General features: G+C 48.0%; 1 protein-coding gene across 5 annotated transcripts in view; it reads right to left on the bottom strand.

Annotated features, from left to right (window-relative positions):
• The window catches only part of SEPHS1 (selenophosphate synthetase 1), a 32085-nt gene extending 15958 nt beyond the window's left edge, over nucleotides 1-16127 (bottom strand). The window contains exons 1-5 of one of the 5 annotated variants that reach the window (XM_049100743.1): nucleotides 15970-16127; nucleotides 12889-13158; nucleotides 7023-7126; nucleotides 4384-4491; nucleotides 3227-3381 (exon numbers count right to left, since the gene is read on the bottom strand). In XM_049100743.1, the coding sequence (XP_048956700.1) occupies nucleotides 3227-3381; nucleotides 4384-4491; nucleotides 7023-7126; nucleotides 12889-13081 (560 nt within the window). In that variant the 5' untranslated portion in view covers nucleotides 13082-13158; nucleotides 15970-16127. Of the gene's footprint in view, nucleotides 1-3226; nucleotides 3382-4383; nucleotides 4492-7022; nucleotides 7127-12888; nucleotides 13159-13321; nucleotides 15182-15288; nucleotides 15426-15969 lie in introns of those variants that run through there. The other 4 variants (XM_025445136.3, XM_025445137.3, XM_049100732.1 and 1 more) reach the window with 4 other exon arrangements.
• Between the last annotated feature and the right edge of the window lie 7462 nt (nucleotides 16128-23589).

Here is a 23589-nt window from a genome sequence, read left to right as displayed (position 1 = left end):
GAACTGCAGGCAGACGATTAACCTGTTGAGCCATCCAAGCGCCCCCATAAATGTCTTTGAATCTGACTCAGCCACAACTTAACACCGGTATATTCTTGCACCATCACAGGTCATGTGCCACCCACAAAAATTACCATCAAGTTACATGCAATAAAACTACTACATTATTTTTAAGTTTATAGGCACTATTTAATGAAATATAACCACCTGTGGAGGCTCATTCATGTTTTACAAACTAAATATACATGCTGTTGTCCAAAAAAAAAAAAAAAATCTATTGAAGCTTGTTTTATTATTTTCTCCTCTCAAATTTTTGCAACTGCTAAGTTCTTTTTCTACTGAAAAGCTGAAATCTGTGAGGGAGATGGACTCCAGGATCTCTTGTCCTCTGTGTGGAGGTTTGAGAACTACCAACATAAAACATAGGAAAACAAAACTTTCTGATTTAAGTAAAATGCAAGACCTTTAACATGAAAGCTATCAGATAGCACCTCTAAAAGGAGTTCTCTCATCAATTAAAAAATGGGCAAAAGACATATATGAATATATGAAAAATAGGCTCAACTTTATTCACGAAGGAGTAAGGTTTAAAGCCAGCAGGCAGACTGGCAAAGAACAAGAGATCTGTTACCATGCTGTGTTGGTTAGGATGTCCCATTCACTGTTGGCAGAGCCTCCATGAAGGGCAGTCTGGAGAGATCTATCATAATTACTCTACATATATATTTGACTTAGCAATTCTATTTTGAAGAATTTCTTACCAAGAGATACACATACCCACAATGATCTATGTATGTAGTTACACATTAAAGCACTATTTGTAATGTCAAAATTATTGAGTAATCTAAATATCAATAATAAATGGACTAAAAATTGGTAAAAGCAGTTGCCTCATCCAGGAAGGAAAACTGGTTATGAGGAATGAGGAAGGGACTCTGCATTGTAGATCTTTCTGTATTTTTTTAATACTGAATCATATGAACACTTTCTGTTAGTACTTATCCACAAAAACAAATTAAACAAACAAAAAATCAGGGGCACCTGGGTGGCTCAGTCAGTTAAGCATCTCCCTTTGGCTTAGGTCATTATCCCAGGGTTCTGGGATTGGGTCCCGCATCAGGCACCCTGCTCAGCAGGGAGTCTGCTTCTCCCTCTTCCTATACTCACGCTCTCTAAAAAATAAAATCTTAAAAAAAAAAATAAAGGAAAACAAATGGAGTTTCTAGTTCCTTCAGAAAACTGAACATCTTCTTAAGAAGACATCAAACATGTAAAGTTAATAACTTGTATTAAGAGAGAATCTTTCAAAAAAAAAAGAGAGACTCCCAAAGATCCGGGAAATGGCTGGAAAGTAGACACTCATGTTATTACCTACCAGGGAAATGCCAATTTCACACCTTATACCTACTAGGATGGCTATTACCAAACATGAAGATAACAGAACAAGTACTAGCAAGGATGTGGACGCTGCCATTCTACTATGTTGCTGTTTTTTTTTTTTTTTTAAAGATTATTTATTTATTCATGAGAGACCAGACCGGGGCGGAGGGGGGGGAGGGGGGGCAAGCAGAGACACAGGCAGAGGGAGAAAGGGAGAAGCAGGCTCCATGCAGGGAGCCTGACATGGGACTTGATCCTGGGTCTCCAGGATCACAGTCTGGGCTGAAGGCAGCCCAAAACCACTGAGCCACCCAGGTTGCCCATGTTTTTGTTTTTGTTTTTGTTTTTTTTAAGATTTTATTTATCAGAGACACAAAGAGAGAGGGCAGAGGGAGAAGCAGGCTCCTCACAGGACTTGATCCCAGGACCCCAGGATCACACCCTGAGCCAAAGGCAGATGTTCAACCACTGAGCCACCCAGGTGTTCCCAATGCTGCTGTTTCAAATGTAAAAATGGTGCCACTGCTTTGGGAACCAGTGTGATGGTTGCTCAAGATAAAGTTACCACACAACTCGATAATTCTTAGGTATATAACCATGGGAAATGGAATTTAGGTCCACAAAAACTTGCACACATAAGTTCATAGCAGCACCATTTTAATAGGTGGAAACAACCCAAAGGACCATCAACTGTGAACACACAGTGGTCTATCATACCATGAACATCATTTAGCCATAAAATGGCATGAAACACCAACATAAAAAAAAAAAAAAAAAAAAAAAAAAAAAGAAACACCAACATACACTCTAACATGGGGTCTGAAAACAGCACGCTAACTGAACGCCAGACACAAAATACTGATATATCATATGATTGATTCCATGCTCTCTCTCTCTCAAATAAACAAAATACAATAAAATGGGCAAATTCACAAGACAGAAAAGTAGATTAGTGGTTTCCAGAGCATAAGGCAGTGGGTGGGGGAGGGAATTGGGAGTGACTGCTTATAAATACAGGGTTTCTTTTTGAGGCGATCAAAATGTTCTGGAATTGGACAAGGATGATGGAGTGACAGTTGCACAACCTTGTGACTATCAACAGCCAGTGGAGTGTATATTTTAACAAGCTGAATTTCATGGGGGTCCTGGCATAGTCCATTAAGTATCTGACTCTGGTTTTGGCTCAGGTCCTACATCAGGCTCTGCATTCTTTGTGTGTCTGCTTGTCCCTCTCCTTCCCCCCGCAGCCTCCCCGCCTCAAATAAATAAATATTTTATTTTTTAAAGGTTTATTTATTTGAGAGAGAGAGGAGCACACAGAGGGAGAGGGAGAAGCAGACTCCCTGCTGAGCAGGGAGCCTGATGCAGGGCTCAATCCCAGGACCCTGGGGGATCATGACTTGAGCTGAAGGCAGACAACCTACTGAGCCACCCAGGTGCCCCTCAAATAAATAAACATTTTTTTAAAAAGTTGTATTTTATGATGATGTGAAATTGTGTTATATGAATTGTACTTCGGGGGGGGGTGGAAAAACCTCACCTCAAAATTAAAAAACAAACAGGCATAAAGTACTACAAAACGGACCTTAAATATATTATGCTAGTATCATGTGACATGAAAGAAGGCAGAATGGAGCACAGGTAACGTGGAGTGACAGTGAGGGGGATGGGTCTTCGGCTGGGGTGACAAAATGTTCTAAAATCAACTCTGGTGATGGGCATGTAACTCTGTAAAAATACCAAAGACCATTGACGGGATGCGAATTTATATGTCAATAATTCTCTACCAAAAAATTAAGAAGAAAGGGAGAATCAGGCCAGGTGATGTGAAACAAAATCAACTTACATGATGAATTCATTGGGCTGGCAGACAGTAGTAGCCACTCCTCCTAGAACAATCCAGGGGTTTAACACCGTTTGGCCACCAGTCACAGACGTTCCCGCCTCCTCTGCTGCATCTTTAAAACCCTGTATAATTAGGGGCATCACTTTATCCCTCTCCTAGGGTTTAAAAGAACACAAATTAAAAGTCAACATAATTCAGTTCCACACCTAGAGAAAAGAATCTACACTTATAATAATAAAGAATCTACACTTATAAGTGTATATAATAAAGCATTATATACACTTATAATCTACAACCCTTAAAGGGAGTCTTGAGGTTGACAGCCAGGGCAGAGAAAGGAGGAGGAACAGTTTACATTGTAGCCATTTTATCAGAAGCTGGAAGTCGCTCTAGGTTACAATGTGAATGAAACCCAGACAACACAGAACTAAAAACTGGAATATGGCTGGACACCCAAGTGGGCCCTGAATCTGAAAGCCAGCTCTTGAAGTGGTCCTTCAGAATTCTAAGACTAGCTTTGCATGCATCCACATGCCTCCTGCAGAGGCTGTAAGGGACCCAAGACCCAAGCACACTCTGTGGGAGCACAAAAGGGCCGGCGGAAAACTCGTTTCTATGAGGCACAGTGAAACTCTTTCTGAGGCATGAGAACAGATACCTTTCAAAAACAATCTAAGGGGAAATCATCTCTGTCAAACGGCAGGTACCGGCAGCGAGGCCACGGACACTGCTGTGTGAGCACGTGAACACACTGACCCCCCTCCCCACCGCTGCACCGCCTCCAGCAGTGACCGAAGCAGCAGGCAGAGGCAGGCGCCCGCCCTGAATGCCCTAAGTGCCCTGGGCCTGCATCTGTAAGGCTGGGCCTGGACCACGGTGGGCCTGGGGGACGTGCTAGTACTGCGGCCTCGACTTTATTAAAGCAAACCAACATGCCTGTCTTGGCTTCAGTCTACCTGGAAGAGAGGAAGGGAAGCAGGTGGTAGAAACGAAAACAAGAGGCCAGACTCTCTATTTTAATTTATGGACAGCTGCCAAGAAATAAACGGGGAGCCCGACAGAGCAGGAGAGCCACGCAGCCTGGGTGCCTCACGTTACAGATAGGGGACAAAGGGCTACCCAGGCAAGTGATGCCATCAAGACAACAGACTACTTACCCTGTCAGTCATTTTATTACTGATCCCAAGGAGCATCAGCATATTGTCACATTCCGTGACCCCCATGGCGTAGAGGTCACTGAGGACGTTGGCACATGCTATCCTGCCCTGGAAGAGAGGGGAGGGGTGAGAAATGACAACTGGGGGACTTTCCGTGAGGGCCTATAGAGCACCTCCCAGGAGAACTCGGGGACTTTCCAGGGACATGGTCCCCGTTTTGTGTCCTTTTCTTAATCACTAGGCCACTCCTTCCCACTTTCTGACATTCCCATGACCGCCTCTTCTTTTTTGTGCAGAACAAATAATTTCCGTGTTGCTTCCCATTCTAAATACCAGGAGAAGCCCGCAATTCATTTAGATGGGAAATGGGGATTGGGGGCAGATGCTGGGGCGGCAGGCTGGAGCAGATGGGTCTGCAATGGAAAGGTTGGAAAACAAGTGTCCTAAAGCAAACTTGGAAACAGTGACGTATCCTAAACAGACTCTAAAAATATGTTCACCTTGTTGGTTAGAGAGAAGACGTTTTTTATAACATAGGGACGGAGAAATTTTGGTAGTTTCTTTTCAAGGCTATAGAAGATAAACAGGAAAAACATCTTGCTTGAGAAACTAAAAAATAGAAGAGAAAAAACATCCAGGCCTGAAGTCAGACTGTTTTCTAAAGCACATAAAAAGCATGTCCAGGGATCCCTGGGTGGCGCAGCGGTTTAGCGCCTGCCTTTGGCCCAGGGCTCGATCCTGGAGACCCAGGATCAAATCCCACGTCAGGCTTCCGGTGCATGGAGCCTGCTTCTCCCTCTGCCTGTGTCTCTGCCTCTCTCTCTCTCACTGTGTGCCTATCATAAATAAATAAAAATTAAAAAAAAAAAAAAAAAAAAAAGCATGTCCAGTAAACTATTATTTAGTAAAGAACTTTAATTCAATAGAAATATGGTAACAGGGACGCCTGGGTGGCTTAGCAGTTGAGCGTCTGCCTTCAGCTCAGGGCGTGATCCTGGGTCCGGGAATGGAGTCCCACATCAGGCTCCCTTCGAGGAGCCTGCTTATCCCTCTGTCTCTGCCTCTCTCTCTCTCTGTCTCTCATAAACTTAAAAAAAAAAAAAAAGGTAATACAGATTTTTTTAAATCGGAGATATACAAGTTGTCGGGGACACATGGCTGGCTCAGTGGATGGAGCAAGTGACTCTTGATCTTGAGGTTGTAAGTTCGAGCCCCAGGTTGGGTATCGAGATTATTCAAAAATAAAATCTTAAAACAAAACAAAACAGGGACACCTGGGTAGCTGAGTCTGTTGAGCATCAGACTCTTAATTTCAAGAGTCATCATCATCATCATCAGGTGATGATCTCAGGGTCAAAAGATAGAGTTCCGTGTTGGGCTCTGTTTGTGCTGGACACAGAGCCTGCTTGAGATTCTCTCTCTCTCTCTCTCCCTCTGCCCTCCCCCAACCCCGATCCAATAAATAAATAAATAAATAAATAAATAAATAAATAAATAAATAAATAAAGTAAGTTGTCATTTCTAGACTGCAAAGGAGAAGATAACAAATTGTTCTTCTGACATAAGGATAATCAAGCTCCCAGGTGTGATCATTTCAGCAGCTGGCTCACTGTTCAAGGTTTTTTTTTCTTTTACGACTTCCTAGCAGACTGGCAGTGAGCTCAGAAGCATCAACAGCAGGGGTGACTGGGGTTTGGCAACTTGGAGGTGCCCACCACTGCTTGGGGCTGCAGCGACGTTCTATCCTCTCTGATGCTTTGAAGAGATGCTGGCTAAAGACTGAGCTCTGGAACTAGCCCCCTATGCCCCCGGGTCAGGTGGGGGCCTGGGTGTGGCATGCCTCAGCCTCTCAGGAGTGCTGCTCCTGGGGATGGAACACAGCGAGTGCAGAGGCCAGACGGGTTTCTAGTCAAGTGTATGCCTGTCACTGGCGCCTGAGAAGTGACTTTCCTCCTCCCTGCACATAGCTGTCCCCACGCGTGTAGCTCAAGTCCAGTGCCCTGGCACACACATCAGCCCATCTCCTAAGAGCAGGATGTCCCCGGTCACTTCGTCAGCTCTTTGTCTGGTAGGGCAGGGAGTTAAAGTCAGGTAGACGATGGGGTTGCTGGCATAACCATGCACTAAGCAAGTGGGAAATAGATTTGGCAGGCCACGATCAGTAGCTAGGAACTAAAATGCAGCAGTTCAAGTACATATTCCACACGGTGGCACCTAACACACTGAGGTGGGTATTGACCAGAATTGGAATAAACCATCCAGAAGTTTTAACTGTGGTTAAGAGGCTGAACTGTATTTCTGGAAGGAAACTTCTAGCATCAGTCCTGCTGCCTGAGATGCAGGCATGTGGAGCTTACCAGTGTCAGAGAACAAACGAAAGAAGACTATAAGCATGTCACAAAAGACATGCTGAGGACACAACAGGTGTTCTCACAGACACACACTCAGATACTAGGGCAGCAGGGGGCTTCCCACGCCTGCCTCAACTGCCTTCCACACACACGGAACCATACCAAGTATAAGCGGGGCCAGACCCAAAGGCTGCAAGGGCAGTAGTGGGATGGGAACCACTGGCATGTAACAAAAGCCCCAACCCACGAGCAATTCCAGACGTAAACACCCACCAGCGTCAAACTCACCATCATGTAAGGGTCATCAACGATGGGGTAAATGTAATCCGTGGTTTGAACCAAAGAAAGACCGCCATGCCTCAAAGGAATGACGCAAGTATCCATTCCAATGCCTGCAAAGATGAAAGTCATCAGCATCCAAAAATCAAAGGAAAAGCCCTTCATTTCATACCATCCGTGCTCCGGATAGGAACAGTCTTATGCACGACACGTATGGAACACTGCACCCTGCCAATAAAGCAATGTGTTTCCTATCAAGAAGCGTAACTGAAATAAACGTGAAACATAACTAGCTTAAGATGGAAAGTGAGAATAAAATTTGTTAGTCATGAAGATTCAACTTCAATATGGTACAGTTTTTAAGCTTTACTGATGCCTCCAATGGAAATTGTTCCTTTGTATTAGCATACCACGTGGCTGACACCACAGAGAATTTCTTTAAAGCTAAGAAAGCAACAACAGAACTTGAGTTGTCTTATCTACAGTTACTTTTCGAGTAGATCTTTAGGCATTATTTTCCCCAACAGAAAATCTTTTTTTTTTAAGATTTATTTATTTATTTATTTATTTATTTATTTATTTATGATAGACATAGAGAGAGAGAGAGAGAGGCAGAGAGACACAGGAGGAGGGAGAAGCAGGCTCCATGCCGGAAGCCCGACGTGGGACGCGATCCCAGGACTCCAGGATTGCGCCCTGGGCCAAAGGCAGGCGCCAAACCGCTGAGCCACCCAGGGATCCCTCCCAACAGAAAATCTATAAAATCTTTTACACATATAAAAAATGTTATAATTACTTCTCTATTTTAGTCAAAAATGAAAACGACAAAGAGAGAGAAGGGGAGGAGGGGGGCTGCCTGGCTGGCTCACTCAGAGGAGTGTGTGACTCTTGATCTCGGGGTTGGGAGTTCAAGCCCCATGTCAGGTATACCTTAAAACAGAAAGAAAGAAAAGAAAAAGACAAAATTGAAACAGGTATTCACCATTTCCAATCAAGCATGTACATACACCGTGGTGCCTACGTGATCTGTTATATAGGTTCCCAAATGTGTTTAAGAAGAGACTTTAAAATTCCATTCTATTCCTCTTGTGGAAAACTTGTAAATGTCACCTTTATTAACTTACACGATAAAGAGGGAAAATATTTTGCTAAATAAGCCTGTAGGAAATATTTCAATTTACCTTTATTATTATTTTTTTAAAGATTTTATATATTTATTCATGAGAGACACAGAGAGAGAGAGGCAGAGACACAGGCAGAGGGAGAAGCAGGCTCCATGCAGGGAGCCCGATGTGGGGACTTGAGTCCCGGGTCCTCAGGATCACACCCTGGGCCGAAGGCAGGTGCTAAACCGCTGGGCCACCCAAGGATCCCGGAAATATTTCAATTTATTAAAAATTATTTCTAAATGCTTAGAAATATGGACAACAGATGATCTAATTAGAAATAATTCCCTTTTACTGAGTCCAGTTTAAAAGTAGCCCAAACTAAGTTACTAGAGGCAACATTTCTTTGGGAATCACCTGTAATGTAGTTATTTTCAAATTTAGACTGGCCTAAGTTGAATACTGAGCACTTTCCCTACACTTCTCTCGAAAGGATGCCCTCCAGTCCCCTTATGAGGATTTCAACTTCGCAGCGCAAGAGCTAAAGGCAGAGGAAAAAATCAAGATAAAATACCAAAGGAAATAAGTCAATGGGACCTTCTTAATTCAGAATTCCAAATGCAACAAACAAATCAGTCATATCTGAGTCACAGTGAAATGAATACTTGAGTACCTTTCATAGTCTGCTTGAGTAAAACTGCTATGGTACAACTAGCCTCAGTACCACAACCGCAAAATACCCACTAGAGGCCGAGTCATAGGGGGACCTTATTTTCCCAGCTTTTGATCCATTATTAGTATCACAAAACTAAAAATCGAGTTTAATAAAAAAAAAATAATAATCATAAGGGCAGCCCCGGTGGTGCAGCGGTTTAGCGCTGCCTGCTGCCTGGGGTGTGATCCTAGAGTCCCGGGATCGAGTCCCATGTCGGGCTCCCTGCATGGAGCCTGCTTCTCCCTCTGCCTGTATCTCTGCGCCTCTCTCTCTGAATGAATGAATGAATGAATGAATGAATTAGACTTTGCAAAGGCGGGCTTATTTTCTGCTACTAGAGATGGCAAGGGAGGGTCCGGATGGCATGTTTCACAGATTTGTGACAATGGAGCACACTGCCCAGATTGTGAATGTTCATGTGCATTAAGTGGAAACACCTGTGATAATTCATCTCAATGACTATATGTGCACACCTCCCAGAAACTTCACCTGAGGGCTGTGTTTGAGCGCTTAAGGGGAAAGAGGGCAAGAACCACAACTTTACTCATACTGAGTCTCTCTAAATTGATAATCCCAACAGGTCATTCTGAGAATGTTACTGTTTGCTTTACGAAAGAGTTGAAATGTAGTTTTCTTTGGGGTTTTCATGTGTAAACTACAGGACCATGGAAAGAGAGACTGAACATAGTTGCTGAATGTTAGCTTTAAATGTTTCTAATCGGGGCCCCTGGATGGCTCAGGTCATGATCTCAGGATCCTGGGATGGAGCCCCACCATTTATCGCCATCACCCTTGTTCAGCAGGAAGTCTGCTTCTCCCTCTGCCCCTCCTCCCACTCAAGTTCTTACCCTCTCTCACCCTCTCTCCCCCTCTCTCAAACAAATAAAATCTTAAAAAAAAAAAAAAAGTTTTTACTTTGGTTACTCCTAAATTTGAATTAAATAAATTTGATTTGTGAAGGATTTAGTTTCTATTTATATGTATCAACAGAGCTTTTTAACTGATGACTCGAGCATGTATACCAAAAAGCCAACATTTCATCAGTAATATTTTAAGCAATTATGTGTTTAAGTGGGGTTAAATATATTAGAATTAATTTCACCTGATGCTTAAAAAAAAAAAAGATTAGGACATTTGAAATTACACGTATGGCTCACATGGTATTTCTTTGTGTAGCACCGGTCCACAGTGACTGGGGGAGAGAGGGCAGGGCATATCTGAGATGGGCCACTGGCCTTGAAAAACCAGAGGATCAAGTTGGGAGAGGGACTGTCCAGGGAAAGGGCAGGTGGTAACAGATGAAAATACCACAGGGTGGAGGAAGCCTCAAATACCAGACAGAGCAGTGTATTTAATTACGAGTGGGTGGTGGGAAATTCTGGGTTTTCAGCAAGCCTGAAACCATCAAGAAAAAGAATCCACATGCTCACACTAACCTACCACCACCGCCGGCAGTGATCAATACTTGATAGCTCTTTAGTCCCAGGCAAGAAATACTTAATTCTTTAGTAAGAATACATCTAATAAATCAGTACATTTAACAACTGTCACCATCTTACAATCCAGGAAAGCAGACACTCTTTTAGAAAAATAACTTAAAAACAGACACACTGGCATCCATCTATTATTACGTGTCTGTTTGGGTAAAGATACACGTGGTACATATACATACACAGATCATTTCTGGTACTTCCAAAAAGTAAGTATTGTCATTTCATTTTATAGATTGGGAAACTGTGGCTCAGATTAACACTCGGTGACCGTGCCAGAACATGAATCTAGATCTGATTCCCAAGCAAAGCTTTGGCTATCCAGATGTTACCATTTCTGGACAAGGTTTTCCTACTGTGCTTCCTTTTGCTGGTTAGCTGGGATCCATCCACCCTGGAGAATGCCATGAATGCTCAATTTTGTGAGTGCGCATTTTTCTGGCAAAGGGTCATGGCTTCCAATTACTTCTCAAAAGCCCTAGGAGACTAGGCTTCTTTGCTACAGTGTTCTCATAGCAAGCAACTTTCTCCTGCCTCTGCCCTTGCTGTGGACATCTGTCTCCTCCACCACTGCTAGGCTGTAGCTTATAGCCGCCCCGCTTCTCACTTCAAACATGTTGGACTTAGAAATCAGATGACAGACAGTCTGGTGGTTAGAGGAGTCAGCAAGCATGGATTCCAGGTCCTGCTCACCAAATGACATGGGTTGCTCGGCCTTCCTGAGCATCACGGGGTGGAAGGAAGGAGTGACTGACCTGACTCATTCTCAAAGTGCTTAACAGTGCCTGGCATGCTCAGTAAGGTTGACAGGAAGTTCTAAAAAGGAATTACTACTGTATCCATAAGTTTATTTTTTTAAATTTATGATATATTTTTTTAAAGATTTTATTTATTTGAGAGAGTGACAGAACAAGCATGAACAAGGTGGTGAGGGGATGGGCAGAGGGAGAGGGAGAAGCAGACTCCCCTCTGAGCAGGGAGCTGATGCGGGGCTTGATCCCAGGACCCTGGGATCATGACCTGAGCCGAAGGCAGATGCTTAGCCACCTGAGCCACCCAAGCACCTGATCCATTTTTTCATTTTTTTTTAAAAGATGTTTTTATTTATTTATTCATAGAGACACACACACGGGGGGGGGGAGGGGGGCAGAGACACAGGCAGAGGGAGAAGCAGGCTCCATGCAGAGAGCCTGACATGGGACTCGATCCAGGGTCTCCAGGATCACGCCCTAGGCTGCAGGCGGTGTTAAACCGCTGCACCACCGGGGCTGCCCTATCCATAAGTTTTTATTGCCATTTGTTTTTGCCCATTTGGCAGCTTATTTCTCTTGACAAAGTTCTCTGACAGCTCTCTCATTAGTTCTTATTTCTTGACAAGCCAGTATCTAATCCAACTCATTCAGCTGGTATTTCTCCATGCTCCGGCATCAGCTAGATGAGGCTGGTTTGCAAACTGAACTCCTGGGAGTCAGCCCTGCAGACCCTTAGAGTGCATGCAGCTTCCTCTCTCCCAACCAAAGCAGCTCTGCTTTCGTTATTTTTATTTTTTAAAGGTTTTATTTGACAGAGAGAGGGAGCAGCAGGCCCCCCACTGAGCAGAGAGCTGCTGTGGGACTCCAGCCCAGGACCCCGAGATAATGACCTGAGCTGAAGACAGACGCTTAACCGACTTAGCCACCCAGGTGCCCCATCAGCTCTGCTTTTATATTTGCTTTATATATCAGAGAAGGAGTGTCCTGGGTTGTAAGACAGAACTGCACAATAAAATGGTGAAAAATGAATTAAGAAAGCTGATCAGGTCACACAGCAGGACTACCAAACATTCAGACTCCTAGACTACACACCAAACATTCAAAAGGCAAAGTGATCACCGTCTCATGCCACGTCCTTAATGCACCAAACAAGGAGAGCTAATAAACAGTATCCCGGTAGCCTAGAATTTCTGAGCTCTGTGTTTGGGAAGAGGCAAACCATGAAAGCATCAGGAATTTAGTAAAGAAAAAAAAAAAAAAACACTCTCAATTCCAGATGATGTCCCAGGGTCAGGCAGACTTAGTCCAGGCTTCTCCTTCTTCCCCACCCGAGCTCATCAAACAATGCTTATTGCAGAGGAACCTCTGAGCTCCCCCGCAACCCAGTCACTGCCCTCACAGCACCACACAGTGACAGGGAAGCACCACCTCTCCTAAGGCGAAGGAAGAGAATGCAAGCACTTTAAGGAAAATTTTAAGACAGAAATCAAGGAGTTTCTGCTTAATCCTCAGCTAACTACAAAATTCAATTTAGCGAAAAACACTCTTACTGTAATAGAATTGTCTCAGTTGCACACTTACAGTTTAAAAATGGCTAGAGCCCGTTTCTTGATGCTTTCCAAGTACTTCCTCCAAATAAGTTACAATAATCAGATAGTTACTGTGGCTGTGCTCTTTGAATCCTCGTAGAAATGAGCCTTTTTAAAAAAGGCACCATGGGAGGATGGAAATTTGGCTTTTGACTCCTTGACTACAACTGCAGCCAAGATGCTCTTCCTTGGGGAAGTATAAAAGAAATAATGGTTCACATACCAAGCCTTGGCATAACTGCTCCCAGAAACTGCTCATCTTCTTGGAAGTGATTCTCTTGTAAGGATTCCAGCAATTTCTGCAGGACATCTTGGGGCACTTTGCAGCCGGTGCCCTTCAGTTCAGTGAATCTGGTTAGCCGGAAGCTCTTGTCCAATTCATAACTTTCCGGGTTAAAGGACTCCCGCGTAGACATGGTTCTTGGGAACACACACCTCACAGCTGGGCTCCTCCCCTCCCTCTCCTAGCCGGCTGGTTTCTTTACGGATCCACCTAGGTATCACCCAAACACAAAGACATCATTAAAAGAATCCTCACCAGTACTTGCTAAGCCTCAGGTGGATATACAGGACAGTGACAAGTAAGTGTGAAAAGAGCTGAAATCAACCGGACCCCAGGGATCTGGCAGCGATCAGAGGCCACAAAAGTTCCTTACGGTGATGCAAAAGCCGGAACGATCATTTTAAACATGGACTGTACCACCACAGACATCTTCTTCTACAGAAGATCTGACGTCTGTGTTGCTGTCACTGTGGCTCTGAGGGGGACAGGACACCTCCCCTGAAGAAGGTACCATGGGCCAGCTGGCACAAGACACAAGGCCATTTTCAGCAGCAAGTCCCAAAGGTTCTTCTGGCGGCCAGCATTGTGAAAATACTTCCAGTCACTTCATCTGTCAGCCTAGAAACACTATGGCTTTGAAATTAGAAGTCCCAGCTAAAGGGACTTTTCTGGAAAACCTTTTAATATCTTCTGCTGTCTCAAACAGAAAAATAAAATGCCCACCAGACACTCTGCAACATCAAAAGGATGTTGATGGAAATGCATCTGATGGAATTCTTCATGATGCTCAATTCAACTTTAGAAAAGCAGGTTTTCACTTTGAGCCAAAAGTACAACATGATCCAAAACTAAGGAAGCCTCACTGAACAACACAAGTTGAAAAGTGGAAAGGCTGTTTAACGCAGCAAGGTTAATCCTCTCCAAGAGAGCAGTGGAAAGTTCTCTTAATGTTTTAATGCAGTGCTCTTTCCTAGAAAGCAAACATCCCGCCCAACAAACCAGTACACACACATCATTGACAAAATATGCTTGCTCCTGCTCATTACGGTTTCACTGCAGAACTAAAATGAGAAATTAAACTGCACTTAAATCACTAGCAGTCATGGTACTTGATACTGTGGAAGTTTCTAGGGTGAACTCTTCTAAATCCGAAGTCTGGGAGGTTACACCAGAATCTTACATGTGCTCCCAGGGTTTACAAACCTCCAGAATGGTATTTTATTGGGCATAGAATTACAAACACCCCAAGTTTTAGAGTCAGTTTCCCCTATAAAATTTATGATTAAGAACATAATTCCCATTTATAGAGTTTCTGATCTCCTGGGAAAGACATCACTCATTTAAAATAAACCACACACACACACACATGCATGCACACACACACACACACGCACAATAAACAAATAAAATAAAATAAATCTCACAAAGCCAGACTTTGGGCAGTAATCCAAATCGTCTTTACAAAAAAGCATGTTTGGGGTGAGCAATCATTTTGGCTTGAAACCTACAACCGTGCAGGAGTAAAGCTTCCAACATTTCAAGAAAACAACCTGTCGGAAAGAAGGGTGTCAGGAGAGCAAAGCAAATTACCCAGAGGGGAATTCTGAAGCCATTTTAGAGTTAAGGAAGAGTCCAACAGCACTTTGACTTGGAAGAGTTTGGAACAAAACAGTCCTTTGCTCACAAAACGCCTCGCATTTAACACCGCCTCACTCCTACCAGGGGCGGGGGGGGGAGGGGGGGGAATCCAACTCACGAGGCATCCAGTTATTTTCCTACTTCCAACCCTAAACCACCGCCACCCTCCTCCAGAAAGAGGCGGGGAACTTGGGGAAGCTAACTTCCTTTTCAACCTAATTTCTATTTTCCCAGATTTTTAAGAGGGGGAGGAAAAAAAAAAAAAGTCTAAAAACACCTTAAGTCAAAAAAATAAATTTAAAATAATAAAAAAAAAAAAGCACTTAGGAGTCATTAAAATACTAAACGGAACGAGGGACACCCATCTCACACACACACACACACACACACACACACACCCACACCCGAAATCTTGCAAAAGTTAGTTTCTGGAGGGTGAATGTGAGAAACCTGGGGGTCCGGGGGGGGGATGCTTGGGGAAAATCGTTATTAATGGCGAGGGGGGGAGTAAGTCTGCATAAGAGGGAGTGCACTGCGAGCCAGAAGCCGCCTGTTGACGCCTTTAAAACAATGATATGAATATTTAAAGGCGGTTAACCCTTTCCTTCTCGGCCACCTGATCCCCCGCCCCCCCCCCCCCGCAAAGGCGGGCGCGCCGGGCGGGCGGAGCTCGGGGAGCCCGGCGCGGGGCCCGGCACCTACCTCCCTGCCCCCGGCCCCCGGCCGCGCGGGCCCCGCACGCGAACAAAGGGCAGCGCTGCAGGCGGGCGCGGGGGCCGAGCGCGGTCCATGCGGCGGGCGCGCGGGGCGGCTCAGGGCGCGGGGGCCGCCCCGGAAGGCGCGCGGGGCCGCGGCTCTTTGTGCGGCGCCGCCGGCCCGGCCATGCCCGCCCTCCCGCTGTCCCGGCGGCGGGATCCCGGCCCGGGGCGCCCAGGGCCAGGCGGCGCCCGCGGGCCGGGGGGGAGGGGGGGGCGGGGAGGGCCCCGAGGTGCCGCGCGCCGCGCCCCGGGCACCGGCCTGGGCTCTCCCGCCGCGCGCGCGGGCCGCCGCGCAAAAATGTCGGCGGGCGAAAAAATTAACCCCTGCGTCGCCGCCCTCCCCCTCCACTCCTCCCCCGCCCTCTGCTCCCTCCCTCCTTCCCCGGCTCCGCGCGCGGCGGCGGCGGCGGCGGCGGCGGCGCGGGCGGTGCTTCTTTTTTAAAGCGGCCCCACCAAGCCCTGGCTCGGCCCCTCTGCAGGCAGCGCTGGGGAGCGCCGGCCGTGCGCGGCTCCCGGCGGGCCCGGGCGGCCCGGAGGGGGATCCGCACGGCCGCCGCGGGCCCGCGGACGAATGTGCCCCTTTAAGCCTGGCGTCGCGCCCCCCCTCCCCGAGCCGGGCGCTTACCGGTTCGCTTGGCGCCCTCCTCCTCCTCCCGAAAACGGGACTCCGGCGCTCCCACAATGCACCGGGCGCGGCCGGGCTCCCTTAAGCGTCGCCTGAATAAAAATGCCGCTCCCGGCGGCGGCGGCGGCGGCGGCGGCGGCGGCGGCGGCGGCGGCGGGGGGCGGGAGGGCCCGGGCCGCGCCTGGGCGCCGCGGGGGCTCGGCCTGCCTCGCCGGGCCCCTGCCGGGTACCGGGCCGCCGTGCGCCGCGCGCGCGAGGGGCCTTTAAGGGCCGCCTACCGCCCTTTAAGAGGCGGCGGGCCGCGGCCGGAGCGGCTCGGTGGCTGCGTGCGGCCCGGGAAGGGGGCGGGGGCGCTGTGCAGGCCCGAGCGCGGCAATGATTGGTCTCGGGGGAGGGGTGGGGGGTTGCAAACCCGAGCGGCGGTGGCATCCGTTGCATGATGCAAAAAAAAAAAAAAAAAAAAAAAGGATTGATTTCAAAAGTTGCGACTTGCATTGGCAGCAGCCTTTGGCGCCCGGGCCACCTACTTTCCCTGGACCCGCCGGAAGGGGCCGGGAATGCTTTTCCCCCAAAAGCTGGCCGGGCTCCACCGCGCTTGCACCCTGCGGGACGTTGTACCTGCTCCCCGGGCGCCGCCGTCGTGTCGCACTGGGAGACAATGACCGTGCAGACGGTTAGAGGAGGGGCAGGAGCAGAGCCAGAGCCGCCTCTGCTAGAGGAGAGATTTAAAAAAAAAAAAAAAAAAAAAAAAAAAAAAGCACACGACCTACACGGCGCGTGGGGCTCATAGGGACTCCGGTCGGCTCTCTATTGTCTGGGCCGGCCCGGGAGCTAACGTGAGCCCCGGTGGGCCCGCAGACGTCCTCCTCCTGCAAAGTTTGCTGAACGCTCAGCGAGCCTGGCGGGGAGGGCGAGCTCAGGGGGTCCTCGGTTACACGGTTTGCGCCTCGCAAGTCCCAGTGAGCAGGGCGGCCCGAGAGCGCGCGTTTGAATGAACGCTGCTCCGGGAGCTTCCGCCGGTCAAAGTGCTTTCTCCGGGTTTTCCACTCCCCGAAGCGTCGCTGATGAAGGTACAGACAGACGCTTCCCAACACCGAGTCCTGGAGGGCTTCCCGCAAAAGCAAGGGGCGTGCGGGAATGCCGACCAAACTTTTCTGGGGTGGTTGGGCATTTTCTCAATGGATCGGGGTGGGGGGCAGGAGCGACTTTGGTGTCCCCGTCCCCCCCCACCCCCAAAGGTGCTTCTGCTGCGCATCAGCGTGGCAGGCTGGGCAGATGCCCGCTCCTCGCTCTTACAAATTCCTGCTGCACGATTCCTCAGGGTTTTCATCTCGGTGAGGCTGCAGAAGTGATGTCACCTCGCAGGCTGGCTGATGCAGGCTTTTCCGCCCTTGTCTTGGCGTGTGTGTGTGTGTGTGTGTGTGTGTGTGTGTGTTTTCTTTTCTAGCTACCTCTACAGTGCATTAGGAAAACAACATAGTAGCCTGGATTCTGTAACGTGAGTTGTTGGACTTTTGTAAGGATGGCACAAACGTGGGGTTTGGCAAACCTGGATCTGCCCCTGAATCACCTGGGAAGATGCCTGTACACACGGTCCCCAGGCAACCCTCCAGACCTCCGGAATCCGGGAAAGAGGACGCAGCATCTTTATTCCTCGTGCCCTCTCTCTTTTGAGATTCGCTTTGTAAGTTGTTGTGGGGTTTTGGTTTTGTTTGCGAGGGTTTTTTTTTTTTGGTTTGGTTTGGTTTGGTTTAGCAAAAAAAAAAAAAAAAAAAAAGTCACAACTAGAAAAAAAAAAAGAGTTTGGGGTTTCCAGGCTAGGTAAGCAGGGCCCTCCTGAAGATGATGTGTCACGCTGGGGAGTTTGGTATTGCTGCCGTCGTCTGCAGAGTTTTGTCAGATTTGTTTTTCACAAGGTGAGCTTGTAAGAAAGGCTGTACCACATCTGGGAGGATGCCCTCTCCCGGAGGGGAAAAAGAGGCCGAATCTCTAATTAGGAGGTCAAGCACGCAGTTGAGGGCATTTAGTGTGTGGTTGGAGGAAGAAGCATGAAGACGACCCCCAGATTTCTAGTTTTGGGGGGCTGGGTGGGTAGTAATGCTAACTGAATTAGAGACTATGGGAGGTCGGGGATCCCTGGGTGGCGCAGCGGATTAGCGCCTGCCTTTGGCCCAGGGCGGGATCCTGGAGACCCGGGATTGAATCCCTCCCGGTGCATGGAGCCTGCTTCTCCCTCTGCCTGTGTCTCTGCCTCTCTCTCTCTCTCTCTGTGTGACTATCATAATTAATTAATTAATTAAAAAAAAAGAAACTATGGGAGGTCAAACAAGTTTAAGAAACTATGGGAGGTCAAACAAGTTTAGGGGTAAGTTCAGCTTTGGAGATGTTAAATTTCAGGCACCTGCCTGATGGTCGAGCCAGATTGCAATTGGTCAAACAGGAGCTGGCACCGAGGAGGGGGGAGGTGGTGGGGTCTGAGTTTGAGATGCAAATGTGGGGCCATCAGCATGTAAATGGAATTTAAAGCCTCGGAAAGTGGTGGGATTAACCGGAAAGGAGAGTTCTGGATGAAAGTGAAGGAGACCTTGGACAGAGGCTGGCGAGGCTTTGCCAGTGGAATGGCAGGGCTAGCGGGAGGCTGCTCCCTGCAGAGTCTGTGGGAGGCCAGCATCCTCAAAACCTGCTCCTTCCTCCCCCAGCACCCCCCAGGCGCCCCACCCCCGGGCAGCTCCACAACAGCTAGAGCCAAATTCTTCTGGGCAGAGGCTGTAGACTCTTGGCTAAGCCGGGGATGCCTTCATTCATACGGACTCCGGCTCCAACCTTGGGGCCAGAGGATCCACTGGATCTCTCCACCCCCGTTCTTTGCCCTAAATGCATGCCTCTCCGTGCTTCCCCCAGTCAGCTTTTCTCCCACCAGCCTTCTTCTGAAGTCTTTGGCAGTGGAGCCGTCTTCCGTCTTCCCGGAGTTTTCAGGTCCTACGGGCTCCAACTAAAAAATGGTTCTTCCGGCTTACTTTACCTCGTGGACCCTTGTTTAAAAATACGTATTTTCCAGCCCTGCTCCAAAGATTGTATTTAGCTGGCATAATGGGTTGAATTGTGAGAAAGATCCGTTGCTTGACCAAACTTTAGTCAGGTTCTGGAAACTTCTAGGCCCATCTACATGCTTCCTTGTAAAATCCAGTTTTAAGCGAAATCCCACTCCCCCCAATATATCTGATCAGGTTCCCCACCCCTCACCATCCCCCAGGTGATGTCTGAACACCCTGGCCTGCCTTTTTAGCAAGAATCCTGTTAGGTCAGTTTAGCCAGAATCGCCCCCACCCCTGTTATTTCCTCTTAGTAAATTCCACCCGGGGATCCCCACCCCTGCTCCTTGGCTATAAATTCCCTCTTGCCCATGCTCTAATCAGAGTTGAGCCCAAGCTCTCTCACCCCTCACTGCAAAATTCTCTTGCAATGGTCCTGAACATAGTCTACCCTCACCTGTTCAACGCGTGTCATAAACTGTTTTTTTCTAGAATAATTGTGTCCCCAGCCAGGGATGTGTTCAAGTCCTAGCCCTCCGCACCTGTGAACATGGCCATATTTGGAAGAGTCTTTGCGAGTGTCATCAAGTTAAGAGGAGGTCATGGTAGATGAGGCTGAGCCCTAAATCCAATAATTTATGAGAACTGGGAGATTCAGGGACTGAGACACAGGATTCCCAAGGATTGCTTCTGACCCCCAGAAGCAGGGAAGACCCTTCACAAGAGTCATCAGAGAGAGCATGGCCCTGCCAACACCTTGACCTGGACTTCTGGTCTCCAGAACTGGGAGAGGACACATTTCTGTATTCTGCATCACGCCGCCCAGCTTTGTGGTATTTGTCACCACAGCTGCAGGAAACTAACAGAACCGGTTGGAGGTATATGTTGGGAGGAGTACTAAGAATCCATGCTTTTATTTATTTTTTTAATATTTTATTTATTTATTCATGAGAGACACCAAGAGAGAGGCAGAGACACAGGCAGCGGGAGAAGCAGGCCCCATGCAGGGAGCCCGATGTGGAACTTGATCCCAGGACCCTGGGATCATGCCCTGGGCCGAAGGCAGACACCACACTGCTGAACCACCCAGGGATCCCCAGAATCCATGCTTTTAACTGGGCTCCTCTGGTGATGCTGATGCTGGGCGCGGGGGAGACGCTGTCCTCAAGAATTCTGCTTTCTCAGACACCCAGAGGGACAGGAGGCAGCCTGTTCCACCTCCCACATTCTGCGAGCTCGAAAGCAGCCTCGGTGACATTACTTGCCTTCTGTCCTGACTCTCACTCAGGGTTTTCGCCTTCCAGCATCACCACCACTGGGGTAGTCACTCCCCTATGTTGCCTGAGTCCTGCCCAAGTCATGCCCGTTCAGAAGCAGTCCCTGATTTGTCATCATGGCAGGTGGGAGGACTGTCTGGTCACGGCTAAGACCTGGTAGGTGATGGACACCTCAAGTCTAATAGACCCCTCAAAGCTAAACCACTCCAGCCACCTGTTCTCGTGTCTGCACTATAAACTGTCCCTTCCCTGGGAATATTAAGCACCAACATCCTACCTCTGATCCCGTAGTCCCCTCATTGCTGTACACCTGGCCACCTGCCCTTCCACTATATGGGGGTCACCAATCTCTCACAATGGCCCCTTCCCCTTCCATCTAGCCTGGAGCCTTCAGTACACCCCACAGCCTGGCCTCCCGCACTGCCCTTTGACCACATCCACCCTGAGATGTCCAGCCTTCTGTCCCTTCCCCCCACCATCTTCCCTATGCAGAGCTCAGAGATTGTGCCTTGACGAGTATATGGTCTCCAATGCCCACTGGGCTTTCCCAACAGCTCAGAAGTCCTTAATTATGCTCTTGGGAATGTTCATTATTGTCCCCAAAAGTCTGTACCACACTGTACTGCCCTCAGAAGCAGAGGCAGCTCAGAAGCAAAGGGATGCCCTCAGAGGAAACCCTCCAGCTTTCCCACCCTGCCCCCACCCTACCCCACCCCACCCCTCTGACCATCAGGGTCTCCGAGGGAGAACTATCTCTGTCCAAGGCTGGCCCCTCCCTGTGCACCAGCACCTCCCCTCCAACAGTAGCTAACTAACTGTGCACCCTGCCACATAGACCCTTTTATGAACACAGACCCCTAGAATTCCCCCAGCAGCCTCGTGAGCTGGGTACTATGATAGATTTTGCTTTCATGGGAGGAAGCTAGTGCTCAGATTGATTAACTTGCCCAAGATCACGACCTTACTTTAGGTTCCTCTGAGGCATCAGATCTCAAGATGAGGATCTGGGGGAGGGGAGTTTATTTGGGAGGTGCTCTCAGGAAGCACAAGGCAAGACGCGGGCAAAATGAGTCGGAAGGGAGAGCCCAAGAGAAGTGAGTGGGTCACCACCGTGGCCTCTGCCCTGTTGGCATCTAGCTGGGAAACTGTCAGGAACCCCTTTCTGGAAGGCAGACTAATGCCCCTGACCCCACAGCTGCCTGCGTCCCCATCCCTAGGACGTGTGAACATGTTTTGTTAAGGGTAAAGAGGAATTCGGGCAGCCCTGGTGGCTCAGGGTTTAGCATTGCCTTCGGTGCAGGGTGTGATCCTGGGGTCCTAGGATTGAGTCCCACATCGGGCTCCCTGCATGGAGCCTGCTTCCCCCTCTGCCTGTGCCTCTGCCTCTCTTTGTCTGTGTCTCTCCTGAATAGATAAATAAAAAATCTTTTTTTAAAAAAGGGTAAAGAGGAATTCAGGTGGTAGAGGGAACTATGTTTGACCTTAAGGAGGTTATCCTGGATTACCTGGGTGGCACAGTGTCATTACAGGGTGCTTAAACGTGGGAGAGAGAACCAAAAGAGGGACCTAGAGGCAAGGCAGTGTGACAAGGGTTCAGCCCAGTGTTGTCAGCTATGAGGGAGGAAGAAGCCACAAAACAGGGGAATCAGGAGCCTCCGGCATCTAGCAAGGGCAAGGACACAGTGTGTCCTCTAGAGCCTCCAGAAAGGAATGCCCCCTGCAGGTAGATCCTTTGCCCTTTGCCCAGTGAGGTCCCTGTCAAACTCCCTCTCTTCCACACTGTTGGTGATCTGTGTTTGCTGGAGGCTCATCACCTGCTGGTAGGAGCAGGACCGTTCATGGAGTTCCTCTGAGGCCCCATCTCCCTGCTGGACTCACTGCTCCCTGTAAGGGGAGACCCTTTAAAAGTCTGCTTTCATTATGCCCCGGGTCCTGCCCCTCAGAAGCATGGGCCTTTGAACATACTTCTTAAACAAAATCTGTAACTTGGTGCTTGTTGATGAATTGCAAGCTGGCCTTGCAGATGGAGATATCTTTCAGTTTATTTGAAAGAGGTCTGGTTTAACAACAACAACAACAACAACAACAAAAAACCCCACAGAACTGTCCGATCACAAAAGTGTCTGTGCTCACAAAGTAGTAATAGGTCCTGGGTCAGGGCAATGATAGAAAACAAATACACCATCGAAATCACACCGCCTGCAGACTGGGAGGCTGAGACGTTTCTCCAGAGACTCTCATCCCTCACTGGCTAAGACTTGTCCCTGGGGGCAGGGAACCCCCTGTGCCTCCCCCACCCTGGACAGGAGGAGACGCAGAATTTCCTCCTGGAAAAAGCAGCCCTGCTGTCAGGCGTGGGCTGGTGACCGAGGGGGCATGCTGTGCATGGCAGGATGCTGTCCTTGAAACTACAGGGGACCTCCAAGGTGGGCTGGCATCTACAGCCCCTGTCACAGCACCCAGCAGTAAGCAGTCGAGCCAGGATTCAAAGTGGGGCTAAGTCTGGAGTCCATGGGCCTGGTCCTGAGGACCTCCCTGCAGCATCTGAGGCCATGAAGCCCATATTCCTTCTCTTCTTAAAATTCTCTGGGTGGGTTCATGTTAGCTCTTCCCTCATTCTCCTCCTAACCTCTTTGGCTACTTCATCATCTTTTTTTTTTTTTTTTTTTTTAGTTTAGTTTTTTTTTTTTTTTAATTTGTTTAAGTAATCTCTCCACCCAACGTGGGGCTCGAACTCACAACCCCGAGAGCAAGACTTGCATGCACTTTTGACTGAGCCAGCCAGTCATATTATTCTTTTTTGATGCCTCCCCTCCACCATCCTTCACTCCCATTCACACCCCATGCGATGTTCATCAGGTTTGTCCTGATGTCCTTCTTGTGCCATCTGTCCCCTACTGCAGCCACCTGTCGTGGTGGAATACTGAGCGCTTGGCATGTCTGGATTGAGAGGGCCTCTCGGTGTGTAAAAAAAAAAAAAAAAAAAAAAAAACAGAATTCGAAGACCTAAAACAGGAAAAAGAGTGTAAAATATCTCAATGGTTTTTATATCAGTCCATTTTGAAATCTAATAATTCAGATATGCTGGATTATATAAAATATTAATTTCATATGTTACTTTCTACTTGTTTTAACTTGGCCACTTGGCCACTGAAAGTGGTGTGGGGGGGCTGACCAGGTGTTTCTTTTTTTTTTAAAGATTTTATTTAAAAAAAAAATTTTATTTATTTATTTGTGTGAGAGAGAGGTAGAGACAGAGGCAGAGGCAGAGGCAGAGGGAGAAGTAGGCTCCCTACAAGGAGCCCAGCGTG

This window comes from Canis lupus, chromosome 2, assembly GCF_003254725.2.
Source record: "Canis lupus dingo isolate Sandy chromosome 2, ASM325472v2, whole genome shotgun sequence".
In the NCBI taxonomy this organism is placed as follows: domain Eukaryota; kingdom Metazoa; phylum Chordata; class Mammalia; order Carnivora; family Canidae; genus Canis; species Canis lupus.
This window is presented reverse-complemented; position numbering and strand designations above follow the sequence as displayed.